The sequence below is a fragment of the Stylophora pistillata genome, chromosome 4, assembly GCF_964205215.1.
Source record: "Stylophora pistillata chromosome 4, jaStyPist1.2, whole genome shotgun sequence".
Taxonomy (NCBI): domain Eukaryota; kingdom Metazoa; phylum Cnidaria; class Anthozoa; order Scleractinia; family Pocilloporidae; genus Stylophora; species Stylophora pistillata.
In genome coordinates, this window is record NC_142522.1 from 19,999,939 (window position 1) to 20,020,052 (window position 20,114).

General features: G+C 37.2%; 2 protein-coding genes across 5 annotated transcripts in view; both read right to left on the reverse strand.

Moving 5' to 3' along the window:
• LOC111332953 (ras GTPase-activating protein 1) overlaps window positions 1-631 on the reverse strand; it is a 28,874-nt gene extending 28,243 nt beyond the window's left edge. For 2 of the 3 annotated variants that reach the window (XM_088759026.1, XM_022938445.2), the window contains exon 1: window positions 445-631. In XM_088759026.1, coding sequence (XP_088615152.1) covers window positions 445-596 — 152 coding nt within the window. In that variant the 5' untranslated portion in view covers window positions 597-631. The remainder of the gene's footprint in view (window positions 1-444) is intronic. The other variant, XM_022938444.2, reaches the window with a different exon arrangement.
• Window positions 632-1,550: 919 nt separating this feature from the next.
• Window positions 1,551-19,690, reverse strand: LOC111332937 (uncharacterized). 2 transcript variants are annotated; one of them, XM_088759019.1, is made up of 18 exons: window positions 18,881-19,690; window positions 17,387-17,693; window positions 16,610-16,974; window positions 15,755-16,037; window positions 13,831-13,939; window positions 13,353-13,547; window positions 12,592-12,761; window positions 12,114-12,169; window positions 11,919-12,002; window positions 11,443-11,552; window positions 10,856-10,934; window positions 10,431-10,513; window positions 9,711-9,878; window positions 8,852-9,006; window positions 7,923-8,012; window positions 7,364-7,448; window positions 6,598-6,665; window positions 1,551-6,029 (listed from the first exon to the last, which is right to left on the reverse strand). In XM_088759019.1, the coding sequence occupies exons 1-18, from the start codon at window positions 19,604-19,606 to the stop codon at window positions 3,499-3,501; spliced, it is 5,664 nt and encodes a 1,887-aa protein (XP_088615145.1). In that variant the 5' UTR covers window positions 19,607-19,690; the 3' UTR covers window positions 1,551-3,498. The 2 variants fall into 2 exon arrangements, with proteins under 2 accessions (XP_088615145.1, XP_022794160.1); XM_022938425.2 differs by having other exon boundaries at window positions 7,818-8,012.
• Between the last annotated feature and the right edge of the window lie 424 nt (window positions 19,691-20,114).

Below are 20,114 nucleotides of genomic sequence, written 5' to 3' on the forward strand. Positions count from 1 at the left end.
TTATTTCTCAACTGACATTTAATCAATCGCTCGCTTTCATGTGAAGCATCCCTAAATTGATTATGGATTATCAATTATTATGTAATTCAGAAAATGGAAGTAATTTTCCATGATTTTTCTCTTGTGAATACTAACTGGCCAAGCGCGTTCTTTAGTTAAGATTCATCAAGTAACAGCAGGAAATGAAGCATCGGCTCTGATTTCTATTTTCATTAATTACCGCAGAGTTTGGGGAAGTTCACTCCTTCAGCCGATAAATAATAAATGTCATTTTGAAAAAATGCAGAATAGTCATGTAAGATCCTTCCTCGATTATGTGGTTAAGGTTTTGTCTGAAAGTCACGGAATTTTTTCAAAAGTACCTCAGAATACAGAATTAGAAACATAAACACTGACAGCTTAACGACATAACTTGTGAATCATGAACTGTACGAGAGAACTTACTGATCGTCTGATGGAGCGTGAATACCAAGGTCTATTTCTTCTTCTTCTTCTGGACACGGGTCTGGGTCGTCTTCAAAATGGTCATCTGGCTCGTTTTCATTGATCAAATTCACTTCAGAGCCAGAAGAACAAAAGCGATCCCTGAACGCCATATTTTCCTCTCTCTTTCTCTTCAGCAGTGCGCGCGGGCTCAAAAATAATTTCGCAATAAATCACGCTGGGGGGAGGGAGGGGCGGGGGCACAACACAGTCAAAACTAACCTTTGCCTCAAGCTCCTTTTACAGTTGAGACTTGAAGAATTCGCTCGATGGCATCCTTAGTTATTGGAGCAAGTGACAGTGAAATTTCTGCACTACGCAAAAAATTGATGGTGGGGGCTCGGGGAAGAAGTCTAGCTCGCCGTTTTACCCCTGGGAATCTTCAAGATCGATTTTTATGCCCAAGTATATTCACAGGTCACCCAAGCTCTTTCACAGGCTCTTTCACAGTGGATACGGTATCTTGTGCACGGTGACTCGGTGGCGATTAGGGCGTCAACCTAAAACACATCAAAACGGCCTCAAATCCTTTATTTTTCTAATGGCGTTAAACTTAATTTAACATAATCAACCACTACCCACAAATAACATAGCTAGTCTCGGCGGGCAGTGTGTGGACGCTAAAACATCTTACATAGATTTCGGTTCAACAAAAGATTAAATAAATATACAAGAAACAGAAATTAAATATTAAATCATTAATTTAAAAGCAGAAATGACAGTATGAGATAAAATTACAGAAATAGAAACACATGAGAATAAATAGAAGAATACATAAGTTATACACTATTATTAACTGGATTAACTTTTGACACATAATTGATTATTCGTTCTACGTCAACATAACTGTCTTGAACTTGAAGATTTTGAAATAAAATTGTTGTTAGCTTTTTCTTGAAAATATCTTTTGGAAGATTCCTAAGTTTCCTTGGATGCTATTCCAAATTTTACAACCAATCCTTGAGAATGAGTTTTTATGTTGATTTAGCCAAGAATAGTTTATGTAATAGTTACCGCAAGGAGAACATGTATGTAATAGTTATCGCGAAGAGAACAATACAGACTACTCTCTATAAAGGTAAGACTTTATTTCTTTGACTATTTCACACAACTTTGCATTTACGGAGCTCAAAGGCGAGTCCAACTAAACCACTATACAAACTCTTTAATAATCCACTTTGAAAGAGCCTTTGGCAGAGCTTGGGCGACATGTGATTAATCCACTCGCGAAAGCCCCACCCACTGGCAGAAAAAGAATGCACCTGGCTGTATAAAAGATTTCGTTCCCGCTTTCAACAATATGATTACATTTCAGAAATACCCTCCGAACTACCACTGTGTTCATACACTTCTGTGTTGCGTAAATCACACATCATTAGACGGCTAAAGAGTGCCGTCAGACGTTTACCAGTTTTTCGCGACAGGCAAGCAGATTTGTCCACTCATATTGGAAATTTTGTAATTCTTGAACAGAATTTTTCAAGATAAATTGTACTGTTCAGGTGGAAGAAACGATATATAACACGGGAAACTCTTTTACAGTTGATTCCTCAGAAAAAAAGTTATCGAACAATTTATTTTAAACTTTCTTTAAATGTTACCTACCAATGTCTGTTCGGGACAAAATACAATAAAAAAGATAGGTCACCCTGCTTGGTTAAGAAGTATAATAAGCCAATCTTACCCCATTTATGCCTGTACTGGCACTATTCACGCGCGTCATTTCATCGGTTCACGGTACATTTTGCAGTAGCTGCAAGCAAAGGTTTTCAAAGTAAAATTTGAAAAAAACTTGATAGGTAGAAGTCTCGAGCTTATGGAACAACTTGATGTATAAATTGTGGAAAAATTACGCAATTTCAAATAACATCAACTCAAAACGTTCCTTGAATCGCTGCTTTCAAGGTCATACTTTGCATCATCAAGAACGAAGGTATTATTTAGTCACGTGACTAAAAAGATGTTGGCACAAAAGGCAAACGCACATGATAACATTCCTTCGCATTTCTTTGCCCGCGCTTTTTCTGTATGTCGTCGTTCATCCGCTTTCGTTTGGTAATACATGATCCAGCTAAGTATTCTTTATCTCTTTTCAGCTAAAATCGAATCGATACCACACATCTTAGGCTATCGTCTACGCTTTTACCTCGAATATAAGACCTTCTTTGTTTGTTTATGGAAAAGCACGTTATCGTTCGATTCTTGGAAATGTGAAGGAATGCGATCACGTGCACTTACGTTTGAGGCGTCAGGGATAGATCATGTGGGCTTAATTCAAATATGTTTCTCTCCAGCAGCAACTGTTTCGCGCGTTTCCGAAAAGACAGTCTACCTGTTTAGGTGGTATTCGCCTGATTACGCTATTTTTCATGCGCAGTATAGGATGCACAATGAAATACTGAAAAATCACCTTGAGAAAGTCCTTTCTATTTATGAATTGACTACTATGCTGGTCAGTTTCGACAAATTTTTCTTCATTTCGGATATGTTTTGTTTTTTTGTTTTTTTTTATCTAACTTGGTAAAATGGATAACTGCACCTTTCAAACATGCCATCCTAAAAGATAATGAACTCAGAACAGTTGGATTCGCTCGCGAATCCTATTATACTAATTGCACTCTTGTTTGATTGCAGGTATTGAAGGGAAAATAATTTACGTAAGGTTAGTTCTAAAACGTCAATGTTTCATTCAAGCAAAAAATCACTAATTTACTATTTGGTAGTAAAATTGCCTTCAATGGTAGTATCAGCTGCGGCTTATGACCGATAAATTTTGAATCTTTCACAAAATATATGCGACTGGGTGTGACTAGAATTACTTTGTTAATGTCGAGTCCTCAAAGCCGCTTGACGGTCCGAGACAAAAAATTGTGCGTGGAAAGAGTTCTCCAGCGTTGAATCCCTCAGTAAATAAAGAATTATAAGATCAAAGTAAAATACTATTTACAACAAACTTGCATGTACAAAATTCCCCAAATTCTGGCCGGAAGGGAAAAAGAAAAAGAATTTAGATTTTCAAGTGTGCAGCTTAAGTCGTTTTCTTAATGGGCGAGCAATCGGTTCCTCCTGATCATCAGTGTAGGACACCGTCATACCAGCTTCTCTGTTATTGGACACATCAATAAGCTCTCTACGATTGCGCTTTGAATAATTTTGAGACAGATTGGAGCAACTTCGAGCTCGAGGTGAAAGTGCAAGTGAATGGTTACTGCCAAGAAGTATGGGAGATTCTTGCAAAACTTTGATACTGCTCGCCGATATAGGGGTCTTGTTCAAATGTCGACGTATCAGACGAGAGGCTAACATTCCGGGACTCTGAAAAACTTCGTCATCTTCTTCGTAGCTGGTGTCGCTGTTTCGAGAAGAATCAACGTTTTTGCTCCTAGTTTTTTTTACACTCTCTTTTCTGGTGCGTTTTCCCCCAAAGACAACAGACTTGTGAATTCGTCGCTTCTTAGTCGCAGGTGACTTTTGAGTCTCGTTTGAATTTGCTACACTACAATCAAGTTCTTCCTCCATTTCACTAAGCCAGTCATCTGCCTCCTCGGACAACCTAGTTTTGTCCTCAACTACCGAACAAGGTTCATTGACCAAGCTGAACTTCACCTTGTTCCCATTCTTAAAATGGGTCCTTGGTGCACACGACGATGCATCACGTGCGTATATTTCACAGGCTTCCCTCGCACATTTGTCAGCTGGAGAGGCTGAGAAACACCTTTTTCGCTTTTGCTGTCGAAGTATCTGGTTAAGGGGACTCAAGCGTTTGGTTTCAGCCGGTGAATTAGACACACCGTGTGATTTCTTTTTTCTTCTTTTGGGAGGTGGAGTCGAGCTCTGCAGAGCTGGATTCCATGGTAATTGCGCTCCTCCAACAGATGCGCTTGGCATGCGAAGAAATATTTCGTCTTCTTGGAAATTGGTGTGTCGTGTGATCCTTTCTGCTCCCTCTGTGGGAGTTAAGTCATTGAGGCGTTTATCACTTTCATTTGTTAGCGTCTTATTATATCTAAACAACTCTGCTCCTTGGCTTTCAATATCAGTGGATTTGTTATCGAGTATCGGAGATTTTGCTCTCAATCTGTGCTCAATCGTAGCAACACGAGCAGACTTTGGGGTGGTTTGTGACGATGACTGAAGTGACTTAATGTCGGTATCAAAAGCCACTTTCGCGTTTTCTGAATCCGAACCAATCACAGTTACCATTTTTTCTCCTGATCGCAAGTGGACTGGAGATTTTGAGAGGGTCCTCATTGGAGTGAGAAGCACCACACAGTCGTCCGGATGGGAAACTCTGACCGGGGTGGTGGGATCCGTCAAATCAGTTCGAGTCGACTTTAGTGAGACCGTAACAGTGGGTTTAAAGTCTTCATGGTTACATAAAAATTGCTTTGGCGTTTGTTGAGAATTGTCACTGCTGTCGCATCTGCACAGCAATCTCGGGGAGCTTCGGAGAGCGGGTTTGATGCGGTTCCTCGCGGGCGTTCTTACATTTTCGTCAACATCCTGAACAGAGCTCTCCAGTTTTGTCGATTCTTCACCATCTCGATGCGAAAGGCGAGATGAACACGAAGAGAAGTTTTCGAGAACCTCTGGAGGAACATGCAAGGGAGACTTCAAGGATTTTCGAATTGGCGTAAGAAGAACAACACATTTGTCCACATGGTAATCTTTCAATGGAGTTCGCTTTTCAGGCTGTGCCAAGGTCGATTTTGAAGAAGTCACTTCGTTGTCTGAAAAATTATCTATTTTTTCTTTCATGGGCGTTTTCATGGAGCCTTTTAGCGAGACCGTACAATTTGTATTATCACATGACCTGGGTCTTGCGCCAAGCGGCGTTGACTTCCTTTCCTCAGGAGACAGAACTACAACTCTTGAATCAAAGCGCTGTTTGATAAGTCTTGGAGAGGACCCATGCAATGTTGGAGTTGTACCTCGGACATCTGTATCGTCATCTGATTTCTTTTTCCTCGGGGTTTTCATTAACCCGCTCTGTGAATCCGCGTCTAAGAAAGTATGCTTTTGTGGTGGTTGCGTATTCGTAGATGAGCTGGGCTTTTCAGTGAGGGGAATAACTTTTCGTTTCTCGCGTGCTTCTGGGGAGAGAACTGACGAAAATCCAATACAAGAAAATGAGCGCTTTTTAAGGAGTCTTGGTGAAGACCTAATGGCTGTAGACGTTAATTTATGTTTGGGCTTTGTTGCGTTTTGGTGACTTTGGGAACTTTCTTTCTTTTGATCATGTTCTTTAGATGTCGTCAGTAAACTGTGTAACGAAAATTTTTTTTTCTGCCGAGGAGAAAATCGCAAAGGCGAAAGAGCTAAAGAGGACAATTTCTGAGGTGTCTTTTTCACAACGGCTCCTTGAGTAGAAATGAAAGCTGGTCCCTCTGTGGGTGCTTCCTTTGACGAGTCACGAGAGTACACACCGCTGAAAGACCTTGTCCTCGTCAAAGGGCCTGTACTAGAAGAGGGCCCATAAAACGACTGGCTCCGCTGGAACGTTGCCAATGGAGGCCTTCGAGGACTTCGCCGCGGGAGACCCTCTCCTACAAAGAGTTTTATTTCAGTTAAAATTCCGTAACTACACAACGATGCGGTGTTTATTAAATTCTAGAGAGTTTCCAATGCAGGCTTTACTCAAAATCGTATTTCCTAAATCAAAGAGAAAATATCGGTAAATCATTTGTAAATATTACGTTACACCGAAGCTTGAATAAAGTCGCAATGTCTCGTTTTTGCGACTGAAACATCCAAAGACAGTGCAGATAACCGTACGTTATATTCTATTCTGGTAAATACCACAGAGGTAAAGGGTGATTTTCGCACGCGCCGATTGGCTGGTTAGAAAGCGAATAACAAGTACTATTCTCCTCCGAGCAGCCAAAAAGACAAAAGCGCACGTCAAGAGTTTGACCATTTTTCGGTATATTGAAAGAGATAAACTATTTTTTTTTTTTTTTGCATCTGTGCAGTATTTATTAAAACAATTATCCACCTCAGTGTCGCTGAAAGCGGTGGATATTTACCTCGCCGCTTCGCGGCCCGGTAAATATCCAGCACTTTTCACCTCCACTGCGGTGAATACTTGTTAAGTAGCATTTTCAAGACATGCACCTGCTTGCAATTCTTTAAGGGGTGACTCTTGTAAAATATGCACCTCCGTATGAGCTCTGGAACGTTTTCTGGAATCAGAGAACATAAAACTTTTAGCAAAAAATCAAATTTTCATAGCAAACTGAACACTGTTGATGTTGACCTCTCCAATAAATAGACATAGATTAAGAGTTTTTTAAATCAAGACCCAAAAGCTGTTTGATCCTGGTTCTACAAATTATACAAAACTATACTCATAATAAACCCAACAACAATATGGGTTTCGTTTTCTTTCCTTTTTTTTTTTTTTTTTTTTTTTTTTTTTCGCCATTTGGCCCGACTTTAGACATTCTATCCATGTTTCCGTGCCAAAAGGACACAAGCTGGTAGAGCGGTTTAAGCCATTGTATTTCTACTCGGCCGCCCTGGTTCAAATCTAGCAGTGTCCTATATTGCTGAGTTGTTCTGGGTAGTTCCGAGTTAAGCTCTTCAGTCATGCTTCGGGGTTCTTACTTGTTACGTGGGCCACAATTTCAACGAATAGGTCAGCAATTTGTTGAGCAAAGAGAGAAGGGATAAAAGGACATTTTGCTTATAATCAAAGTTGTGCCAGAGTCGCATTACACGGCAAGAAACACCAGAGCTTAAGAGTTTGCCAAACCATCTTGTTTTCAAAAAGCCGCTACCCGAGATACCCTGAACCATTCGGAATGGTACAAGGGAACTACGGCGTTTTACAGGGTTGGTAATGGTTGTTTTTGTTTTATAATGAACTGAAGCAACTGACCTGGCACGATCCTGTTTGCACCATAATGCATGAGAGACCTGTTTATGAGCAGGAGTCTCCTGAACCGTGGAGTTTGAACAAGAACCTGCCAATTCAATAAAAATACAACGCCGTTAATCTCTAAAAAACTTAGCTCTGATCTGAAATCAAATTTGTCTGCGGTATTTTGGGCTGACCTTGGTATCACGTCCAGGGTTTGGCCGCAAGGCTCGCACGTTTTTTAGGGGAGAAAAAGGAACACTCACGTTGTGTGCTGTTGGGGTGAGTTGCAAAAGTTTTGTAATTTTTTCCGAAATAAAATTTCTTTTTCTCCGCCGGCATAAACAACATGTACTGATCGAAACTTTGTAAGGTCAATTGGGTGCTGGCAGAAATTTGCCGCTTGATCGTTTTGATTTCTCGGCTGGCGTTTTTGAATCATCACGGGAAGGTCTATGATGGCAAGATTACATACCCACAGTATTCCTCCGCTGAAATCGACGCTTTGCGTGTTTCTTTTTCTCTCCTTCAGAAATTTTCTTTTTTCTTAGCACTTTGGCGATCGAGTTATTCTCATCACCTTCTTCTGATTCAGTAAAAAGATTTCGTCTGACTTGTTTTACTGGTGTCTCGTGACCCTCACTTTTCTTCTTTCCCTTCTTACTTCCAACTACAAAAATAACAATAGAACCAGTTCTAACTTCTGACGGTATCTAATAAGTAAGATCTTAATAAAAGATCAAAAAGAAAACAGAAGAAAAAGATAGAGAAGTGAAAGAGGAAGATAAAAGGAAGATATCCTACAAAATCTAAGAAATCTGTAATGATAAAAACCAAGCTTTCCGAACCACAAATACACAAACCATACAGAAACATTAAGTAAATTCATGTCGCGAAAGTTTCATATCAAACTAGTCAGTATAAATCTTAAATTTTTTCTTTTGTTGAAAACTTGAGCCTTTTCGATGCAAGTTCTGTAATAAATACCATTGTATCTGAATAATTATGTTAGGCTTCCTTCAATTTCATTTTCAGTCTTAATTGCCACGTTGGCCTTCCTCCGTTTATCTGCACTGCGAGTAAGTGAAGCGAAAGAAAAAGTAAAGTATAAGACGCTTTTCGATCGAGTGGCGTCAAACACATCCTTAAATTGTCGCAATAAGCCGATGATAACTCAGTGCAAAAAACATCGAGCGCAAGCGAAGGTAAAAAGAAAAAAAAGCCATCCTAAACCATGCCGGAGTACTATTGATACTCAAACGAAAATATTGCTCTACAGGAGTACAGCTGCACGATTCTGCAGCATGATTCTGAGTTGAGAAAGTGCTTCCCTAAGAGGTCTACCTTTGTATTTTAAATACAATTTTAAACTTTTTATTGGAAGAAATGTAAATCAACCTAATACAAATATGAATATGCTATAAAGGTTCGAAAATAACTTGATTATCTCGCTCTCACAGGAAACTAAAGTTTCCCTGGGAAAGATGAATACTGTGATAGAATTTTCACCTCTTAAACCAAGAGATACTTGTGGTTTTCCCTTCAATGCCTTTTCTTTCTCTTTATCCTTTGGTTTTGCCTTTCCCGGTACAACAATCTCTCTCCTTTTACCAACAGCATCTGAAACGCTCAAATGACGGGTGATAATACGGCATCCACTACTCCTAGGAAAAAAAAAAAAAGAAAACTGGTTGTTAACCGAACGAATATATCCCATTATACCGGCATGCGTCTGTCAAGAACAAGAAATGGCCTACAGCCCGCAAGTGGGGGTTTCACAGATTTTCGTACCACATTTTGGTGTCTTTCGTGATTCATGACTGAAAAGAAACACGGGAAATAACATACATCTGCTTGATTTAATGAACAGAAAGGTACAGCTGTACTTTGAAGGTACACGGTTTCTTTTTCTTGCTTGTGAACTGGTCCTGGTCAGTTTTTTTTTATTATTTTTCGAAGACTTAACCTTCTCAATCGCCAGGCGGAAGTCTCAGTGTACTTTCATTTATTATAGTACTCTAAGTTTCCAACACAACCTTCCCCCCCTCCTTCTTATGACAAAACTAATTAGTTTTTATGTTCAAATCAGAAATGCGAGATACCTGTAGACGTAAATCAAAACGTAAAGCAAAATATTAGTAGTTCCTTACAAAACGACTTTAGGTCGAGCGTTGAATACACCTAACTGACCTTATTTCTATTCAGGATGAGTTGAGCGAGAAAGGGAGATTTGGTTTCTGGTCGAGAAACTCACTTCAAATTTTCCGAGAATTACTAAATCAATTATTTATTTTCGATTCTTTTAAATCAACTTAAAATCCGAAGTCTAAAACAAAATACAATTTACACGCCTAGAAAAGTAAGTTACCTGGGTTGATTGGAGTCTTGTTTAGCGCTGGAAACAGAGTTGATCTGGCGTCTGATTGGCGATTCATCATCACTGGACCATTTGGAAGGCGTAGACACTTCCTTGGGGGGGCGCATCATCAAACCCTCATAAACAGCACAGAGGAACTTGGCGAGTTTCTGTCCATACCTGAAGTTCGTGAAGCGTACAGGCAGGGTTAGTCCAGCAGGGTTTAAGATAAATAGACGTGAACTGTATGGAGCACATTGTCGAAATTACTACAGTCGATTTAGAGAATGAAAAACGTTACAAGGAAAAGAAAAGGAGCCAGTGAAAGTTCTAGCTAAAAAATAAACAAACTCCCTGAAGCTCTGGGAAACGCGGGTGATTTCAGTTTTTCATTTAACAACTGTTTGAGAGAGTGCCGCTGGCTTTTCAAATTCGTGAAGGGGTATGGGAGACAGAAGAAGAAAAGCGGGAAATGGGAACTGTTTGAGAGCGGTAGGCGGGAGTGAAGCTGTAAACCTTGGCGAACCAATAATCTGAAGTGTCTTACGAATGAAAACAAAACAAAAGGCGAAAAACGGGAGTCAGAGATACAGGAGGCGGAAAAGCCGGGTATAAAGGATGGTAGTTTTCACCTCCTCTCCCCAAACACATCAATCAAAACGAGAGGTACAATCAATGCAATGGGTCCTATTCAATTACAAAATTGCTCTGATTGTGAAGGAATGTTCTCACCTGAAAAGAAGTATCTCACGTAGTAAAATAGTTAGGAACTTAGGGTCCTTCATGAATGAGATGGTTCGAAGGAGTACCGTCACCTACAACGGAGAGTGAATGATACTTGTTTAAAACACCAAGAACCACTGGAGTTTAATGAAATTAAGAAATACTAAATATAATTTAATGCTTTTACAGAGGCAGGAAACCATTTAAAAGGAAGATAATTTGGTTGCATCAACTGGGTTGATAATGTAAATTGGCCAACTAAGTTGATAAAACCAAATTATCTTGTTATACCGCCCACCATTGCAGCAACACAGTTTCTTCAGAAATCTACTCTCCCCCCCCCCCCTTTATTCATTAAAAGGGAAGAAGAATATGCAGGAAATTTGCACCATCATGTATGTATATTAAATTTACTTAAGATATGAAATAACGACCTCTTCAATGAGGGAACTCTTTCCATCAGCATTTATAAGAGCTGCAATCTCCAATCGAAGCATAATCTGGAGCTGGTACCTGATACATAGGCAAGGTGTAAAAAGACATTAGAGTTTCAAATCCATTCAGCCAAGATAAGGTTTCTATGATTCTTGATTTTTTTAAAAAGATAACCTTTGAAACTTGATAAAATACTTATTAAATAAATGATAAAAAATAATTAGATACTGTCATTAGATTATTATTATTATAACTAATTAGATAGATGTTAGAGAAATAAGTATAAACACAAAAATGGACATCCAGATTTTTTTCAATTATTACAAAGCTGTGCTTTAAGAAAAATCCTTATACTTGGAACTAACATTAAATGAAACATGGGGCAGACAGTGAGGACAGTTACTGTAGGGATCAAAAGGGAAAAAGCTTTAAACACTCTAATACAGCAATATCCAAAAGTCACCTAATAGCAAAATATTATCTTGTATCACACCTTCATGCTTGCTTGTTTGTTTCTTTTAAGTGTGAGGCATTAAGTACTTTCAAGGGTGGATGTAGGAGATAATAACAAACAACATCTGCTTACTCTCTGACTTGCTGCCCTTGTCTAATGACATCACTACATCCTTCATATTTTTTTCTAAGTGCTGATACTGTTAAGAGTACATGCTCTTCTAAAAACTGTGAAACAAGCCCCTGAGAAATAACAAAGCATCCCTTCTTTTAGACCATACTGCATTTGCCTTTTTGACAATGCCTACAAATGTAAGTGAATAAAAATAAATAAACCGTGGAAGTAATAGAAGAATAACTGGTTTTTTTTAATGAAAAGGTTGCAGTACATTGATAATGAAGTACCAGTATTATTAACTACATGTAGTTGTTATTGAAACAGGTATGTAGTGAAATTAATGAAAGGTTGTCTGTTTGGTTGCCATAAACACATGAAATCATTGATACAGTGTGTAGCATTTAGCACACTGATGTTCTTCAACTCTCCATGGGTATATATACAAATGTCTTAAATAGATTAAAAGAAAACGAAGTATTAAACAATATTACCTTCTGTTCATTATCTCCCTCGTTCACAAAAAATTGGGAAACTATAGTCACTATGTTCGTGATTTCATGAAGTATGTTTTCTCCCTGGTAAAATTTAAAAATGTCATGAGACAAAGAATGAACATTAGTCAAATACTCTTGAACAATACATGGAATAATATTCATAAAAAAAAAAAAAAAACATTTCATAAATACCTCCAAAATGACTTTACTGGTTAAATCACAAATGGCCAATTTCAACTCAGCTTTATCTGCAAAATTCAAAAGTTAACTCTCATTATGTGGATCCAGTAACTTGGCCACTCTCATTATATGGATCCAGTAACTTGGCCACTCAGAAAAAGAAATGAAAGCCAAGCTCACTGACAAGAGAATGATTTCAAACCTTTTTTCTATTGTACATATATCTCCTGACAATGATAAAAAACTCTCCAACTTAAACATGCATCTACAGCTATGAATCATTAATTTAAACCATGAACAAGCTTGCCTAGTTGCTTTAAGTCTATGCCTTGTAACACTAAAAAATTGGAACAGTGAAAAAGATATATCAATGCATGATTGCAAATGTGTAGGGAATTTCATGAATTAGGATGGACTTCTCTCAGTTATGTAGAAATACAAGTAAAGCGTCTGTTCAAAAGTCCATAATTTAGTAACCACTGTCATATACCTGTCAGATTACATAGGACTTCTTGCATTGCAGTGCTATTGTTAGGTAACAGGCTGTCATTATCAGTGGAACAGTCATTCAATTTATCATTCTCAACTGAAGGTTGGCTCTTATTGATATCCAAACTGCTCTTTTGATAATCTGTACTTGTTCCCTTCTTCAAATTCCTTCTGTATATCAAAACAATAAGAACCAATAATTATTAGACTTCGATTCAAAATGATTCCTCTAACTTTCAAGCCCTATTTTATAATGATCCCTCTTAAATTGAGCCTCATTCACATGATGCGTCACCAGTAAAAGGTTCTTACATTTATGTTTCAAATCAACTACAGTGTGGCAATGGTTGGAAAAAAAAAAAAAAAAGAAAAAAAAAACATAAGTATTGTGCAGGAGCAATAATTAAATTGAACAAGAAGAAACATACAATTTAAATTAAGACATGATCCATGTAATAACAAATTTATTATTACTGTTAATGATATGACATGGAAGTTAATAGAGAAAAATAATTATTAATCCAGTCCAAAAACTGGCCATGAATTTCAAAAAATCTGGCTTTTTTCAAGGGTGACTGCAATAATATTATTCACTGAATAGAGCTGTTCAGTAATTACTCACAGGACAAAAGAATAGTAACACATATTTCAATAACTGAATGAGTAGCCACCAGGCTTTTATCTTACTTAGGCATAAAAGTTTCACACTGAGCACCCATTCACAATACTGTTAGTGGTGCTGTACTACATAATTATACTTACTTATGCTTTGATGAGGCACTCTGTACTTCTGACTTCTCTGCAGCAAGCTCTTTGGGCTTCTTTGGTAATTGAGTTACAATAGAAGTCATTGATACCAAATGTGATTCTTTCTTATTATAAAGATCTTTCAATTCTTTCATTAGAGCAGCTTCATTAGCAACATCGCCATCTTCCTCCTCTTCAGACTTACTGTCTCTGTTAATCCAAAATATTTGAGGCAATACTTATAATTAATAACAGTTATTATTGTACCACACCCTTACCATTTTGCTCTGCATTTCAGAGTACAACTTAAACGACTCAATGACATGTGCATGAACAGTGAACCCTACTGTACTGACTGCACAGGACTACAGTGTATCTAAAATGCACCTTAATGAAACAGCTATGCATCTAAAATGCACCTTAATAAAACAGCTATGCATACCAGTTATACTTTATTTACAACATTAAGTGTACACACAGCACTACAGCATACCTTTGAAGTTCATTAAAAAATGAACCAGTTGTGTTTTCCTCAACAGCAAAGGAACCCCATGGATCAAAAAACATTGCATCAAATTCTTCTCTTTTATTTCTGAACGGATCTAAAGAATTAATGCAAATTACAACATTAAGATAAATGTTTGACCTTTGTTCGCGAATTTCATTGACCATTTATCTGCTAAGTGGAATAAGCATCTTATCTCAGTATCACCACTGGATTGAACAATAAGATCATAACAACATAGAAAATTAATGCCAATTAAAGAAGCTCTTGATTGATAAACAAATTCTCCTGGTTTGTACTATAAGACAGGACTCGACACTAATGGTAGCCAACTAGCCACAGACCAGTAGAAATTCAGTTTTGGCTAGTGATTTCAATTTCCACTGGCCAGTTTGGCTAGTAAACAAACTGAAATTGTTATAACATCTAAGATGTCACTAACCATTTGGCTAGTAATTTGAAAAGTTAGTGTTGAGCCCTGTAAGAAATGTATGGAAAACAATGTGGAGAATATGTGTACTGATTTTAGGAGTAGTAAGAGTAGTAAGATTAGTCCTCTCTCACAGTAGATGCACTAACTCTCACTTATTCACAACTACAGCTGTATGTATCATCAAGAAATCCATAGTTTCCAGACTTATTAATTCTATTTTGCAAAATGAAATGAAACGAAACAAAACCAGGCAAGATATAACAAAACTAAGGGGAAAATGCATTACATTATCTAATAAGGTAAGGATAAATTTCATGAGGATTTTGGAGTAATCATCAATTGATAAGAAAGATTTTCATTCATTTTGCAAAGTAGTAATTTTAGGAGGGATACTATTTTGTGAAATCAACTATTTTCACACTTCAGTAACGATGTCTTTCTCTTGGGGTCACAAAAATATGTTTAAACATTTCATCAAAGTATATTCCTGAAGATTTCAGTCACCTCCTATTTCACCACCCATTAATCTTACAACTAACTAAACAATTCTTATTTTGTGAAATGGACTATGACCCTAAATTATAATTTCATCTAGTTTAAGTATAGATTGTCATGAAATAATATTATTAGAGTTATTATTTTAGATTGCTGTAAACAACTGTAATTTAATTGTGTGTGTAAGTGGTAAATAAATAATAGTAATAACAATAATAATAATTTTTTTTTTAAAAAAATACTCCACTTTATTTAAAATCACCAAAAATATTTACTAAAGTTTGATAAAAACCCTTGGCTAAAAATCGAAAAACACACCAAAATGTCCATCAGAAGCTAAGAAAAACACACCTCAGCTACGTTTACTTCTCGAGCTTTACAATAATAATAAAGATGATAATAATAAAATTTTTTAGGCATTTTAACACATCTCCTTCTTTATTTAGCAATAATTTCCATAAAATCCTCTACAATACAAAATATTAATGTTCAGCGTAATAAACGATCCAAAGTAACTCACTTTCGGCTCACATCTACTCCTTTTTTTAATAATAATAACAACAACAACAACAACAATGACAACAACAACAACAATAATAATAACAATAATAATAATAATAATAATAATAATAATAATAATAAGGGCAGTCCACTCCGGCACACTGAATATTGCCCGGACTTTCAAGGTGGCAGTTTGAGTTCCTGTTAGGAGGAGGACCGTAGACACAACGGAAAAGCTTTTTAGGATTAGTTAATGTACATTTATTTTTTACTCCGTGGCTCACAGGTTACAGTTTTCGCCCTGTGCTGCCTGATTAGAATGTAGCATTCAGTTGATTTCTCTGCGACAAAATAATAATAATATTCACCCAGTAGTAATGATTAATTAATCTCAAATTTTGGAATTTAAAAATCATACTGTCCTATGACTGCTTCAAAATGAGTAGAGTTGCAATTTATTTTGTACATTTAATTTCATCTCACCTTGTGATCCAGTAAGCCCAAAGAAGACCTCTGGGTAAGAAAGTGATTCAGTTGATTCAAGATTATCTTGAGATCTGTAGTTACTGATCAGATCCTGGCAAGATTCTGCATTCATCAGTTTTGTTCTATCTACAGGTGAAGACTTGCCATGCCAAAGAAGAAACTTTTCAAAAGTGATGAGAAATTCTGATGCAATGACATTTATCACTCCACAGACTGAGGTCAAAGGTTGGAGGACTCCAGTAACTGGTAACCCAGTATCACAATCAATAAAATCAATAATCTGCCAAAAAAAAGAGACAAAGTTGGGAGACAAAGTGTTAGAAGCATCTTTAAGAGTTATCTACCTTGTGGCATAAAACTTTGCTTTTTTTTTTTTTTTTTTTTTTTGCAGATTTTGCAGATCTGGCAATCTAAGTTTCTTGAAGAAAAAAACTGCAAGCCTTTTCTACCTTATGTCCAACTCCACTTTTGATGAACATATTTGACTGGGGCTAAACAAAATGGTGCTTTGTAATGGTTGGCAAAGCATAGGGGTTAGGCTTTTTGTTTGGTCTCACTGATGTATCATCACTTTTGAGGAATAAGGTTTATTCCCTTTCGTTAAAAGAATATAGTGAGATCTCTTCAATCAAAATTACACTTTCTTTATTAATGTTTATGTTCTGCTGCCTGAACATAGCCGTAGAGTCACCAAAATTAGTTCCCAGCAGAAATTCATTCATATCAGGTCCATGAAAATTGATTCCCACAAAATACACATAAAATATTTCATTTAGTTTTTAAAGTAAGATTTCTCCAGGGGTCTACCTTTTCCAATTTGGTATGAGTGGGAGGCCCAAAGCACATACATACCAGTAATTTGTTCTCTTTTGCCAAGGAAAGTATAAGTGCTTGGTACCACCCAGAAATAAGATTCTGAGAGCAAAAAGAGGAGTCTATAGTACCATCAATAGCACGGTTATCCAAACCAACACAAGAAAAACCTTTGGTGGGGTGAAGCCATCTTGGAGGAACACAAGTCTGATTCACTACCCCTCTAATCCAAAGAAGGTTCACACTGCTTGATTCATCATTTGATGGTGTCTGTTTGCTCTCTATATCTGCAGTTTCATAAGTCAATGAAGAGTTTCCATGAAAGTTTCCCAAGCCCTTAAGCCCTTCCATGGAACAAAACATAGAGTGAAGTTTCACAGTACAATGCACCTTCTCCTCAGCACCTAAAAGTGTCAAAAAAAGATGAGATATTAAGTTTCACAGTGCAATGCACCTTCTCTTCAGCACTAAAAGTGTCAAAAAAGGCAAGATATTCAACAAAAAGATTAATAAAAATAAAAGAAAGGAAATAATTTCAATGATACAGCTATATACCAGTATAATTATATTGAGGTTGTTAACAATTCTATATCACATAATTATTTATAACTAGTACTTGCAGTTGTGTTATTGCAATAATATTCTGGAGATTCCCCTTTGTTTCAATTTAAGGAAGACACATTGAAATTTTGGGGTGTAAATTGCTTTGTAACTTCTCAGCTTTTTGGGATCACACAAATATCTGTTAATATCCTTATAACTCTTAAGAAGCCACTACTCAAGACATTATACAGCAATAAATTCTGCTGACATTACCTGAAGAACACAGCAATCCTGTACCATCCATCATTGCTTTAGCTTGCTGTTGTGAAATAATACCCTCTGGTGCTGATGGCTTTGTTAGCTTCTTGCAGAAATAAAAATCCATGACAGTTTCAAAAGGAAGCAGTTGTCCCATACTAGATTTGACTTGCTTGAAAACTGAAAGAACTTTTCCAGATTGAGGTTTTAAGTTTGATCCAATAGAGAAATTGTTCCCTGTATAATTCACTGCTGAAAGAGGTATCAAGCACCCTCCAAACTGTTCCACTGTTGCCTCCACAAATGATTTTACACCTGCATTCTAATACACAAAGAGAAATAACTCATATAAAAATAAAAAAAAACAGCAAACAGATCTTCACAAGTCCAGATCCAAATGCTGGCTTAATTGAGGGGCTTAGATTGTTCCCAATCTAAGCCCCTACACATTTCCTGGTAAATTAGCTGCAACAATTTGGTTTGGATCAAGATAACTTCTGGCTGATAAGTTTGAGTATTCTCACTACCTGTATATTGGATAATGTATGACAAGGCTGTGGTCTAACAGCACCCAGTGACCCCCTGGCACCTTACTTTTACTCTTGGGCAACTCAGGAAATTTAGTTTTTTCATACTTGGCTCCCTGGATTTCACAGTTTCAGAGCACTGGGCTCCATTCAATTTTCCTTAGCTAGAGCACAGTCTTGTGTGAGTATCATAGAGAGAAATAACATGTTAATCACTTCTGAGACTTGAAGGAGTAATCATTTTTGGGCTGTTCATGTAGCTTTAGAACTGAGTTCATCAACTTGTCTTTGTTCTTATTAATTTATTTTGTCTTGAAGCTTTTAAGGATGACAAGGATAAATTTTATCCAAAATTTCACAAAGAATAGCCTGTGTAGCAGATATCTTTTTTTTGCACTTTTCCATCCATTGGTTAATAAAACTGCATACCAGCTTTGCAACTGATCAGATGAAAGATTAAAACCAATCTCATCTTGGTCACTAACATTTTCCAACACCTCAGCCAGTCTAATCTATTTTTACTGAGTCTTCATTGGCTCCTGGCAAAGTTAAACTTCATTCTAACTGGCAGTTATGATTACTTAAGTTTTCACCTCACAACACTTTAAAAAAAGACCCAGTGACTACCCAGCTAGCCAAAAAAGAACACACAGAAGAGGAGACCAACAGTTTAGTTAAAGTTTAGTTAAATGAAGGGCTAACCCTTGAAAGTTCAGCTTTGAAACTCTTTACAGTGGCGGTTATACAGAAATCTTGCCCAGTTAACCGAGTAGCTGCCAATAGATCATGATGTACTAGTTACCAAATTATGTTTCTGGCTGGTCTGATGGTCGTAGAAGAACAGAAATTTGCTTGTGCCCATAAAATCTACCCTTTATCATAGGACTAAGAAACTGTCCAATTTCTCATTTTCTAGAAGAATTACAGCTTTCTGTAACTGATCAACACCGGTGTAAAATATTGGAAATAGCTTTACACGTACCTCTTCCTGCTGAAAATTTCCCATGTTCACCCAATGTAAACAAATGCGCCTTTCTTTGAATTCCTTGTACAACGCAGAGGGCATCAAGATACTTTTAAAGCGCTCAAATGTTCCGAGACCCGACAAATTTTCACCAGTAAATTCTGAGATTGAGTCATCGTCGTGAGGGCATCCGCTCAACAAAAAGATAACATTATGAGTATTGGTTATGTTGTTATGGTAAAAGAGCGAGTTGTTATTTCCACGAGTTCTTCTGATAGGTGAACTTATGTCAGGTCTTTCCCACTGAAAATCGTGAACAGCATTTTTAAAAGCAAAAGAAACACATCTAGCTCCACTCGGTGATTTGGAAAAGGCTGTCGTTTCTTCATCGTCTTGTTCCCTCGGTTCAAGTTCGTTTACTTGCCATTGTTGTGTGAAGGATTCTTGCAACCTCTTCGACACATGATCTTCAAATTCTTCAAACGCGTTAACTAAGAATTCTTTGAAGTCGTGTCGTTCAAACTGATGTGAAAGTGATTTGGAGTTGAATATTTTGTAGCCCCATCGCACGCTGGATCGCTTTTTTTTCCGATAGTCACGAAAATAAGTTAGCAATCGAAGCACGCACAATCGTATGGCCTTCGCAGCATGTTCGGCGGAGCAGTTCGATCCCCAAAATGAAGGATTAGAATCGATAAGAAACACAATTTGATGGAAACTTTCGCGAGAGGATTTATCTGACATATCCTTTCAAATATCGACTCTTTTGCTATTCAAAAGTGAAAATACTGTCACTGTTGAAACAGTTCTTGTTCACTCATGAATGCATCGGGAGTTGGGAATAGGAAATTTCGCGCCTTTAGGTCACATGATCATTCTGAAAGTAAATATGACCACAGGTTACCCAAGCTTTTACGATATAGCTTATCATGTGTCAAACCAGATTAGACACGATTTAAATGTTTTTCTTCATAGAAGCTGCTTAAAGCAATGTCAGTGACAACTTAAATCCGATGGAAAAATTCAGTTTTTCAGCTCTTTGTCTCTGATTCCCTATTTGATTAAACATGTTGTGCAGGAGTGAATGGGGTGTAAGTCAGTGGTCGTTAATGAGGTGCGTCAAATGAAATTAAAATGACCTATGTTGACTCAACATCGTTCAGAATTCCTGTTATGAGCATCCGCTTTTTTATCAATTTTAGTTTAGCTTTCGTGGAGGCAGTTCCTGAACAACTTGAAAGGGGCAAGAGAT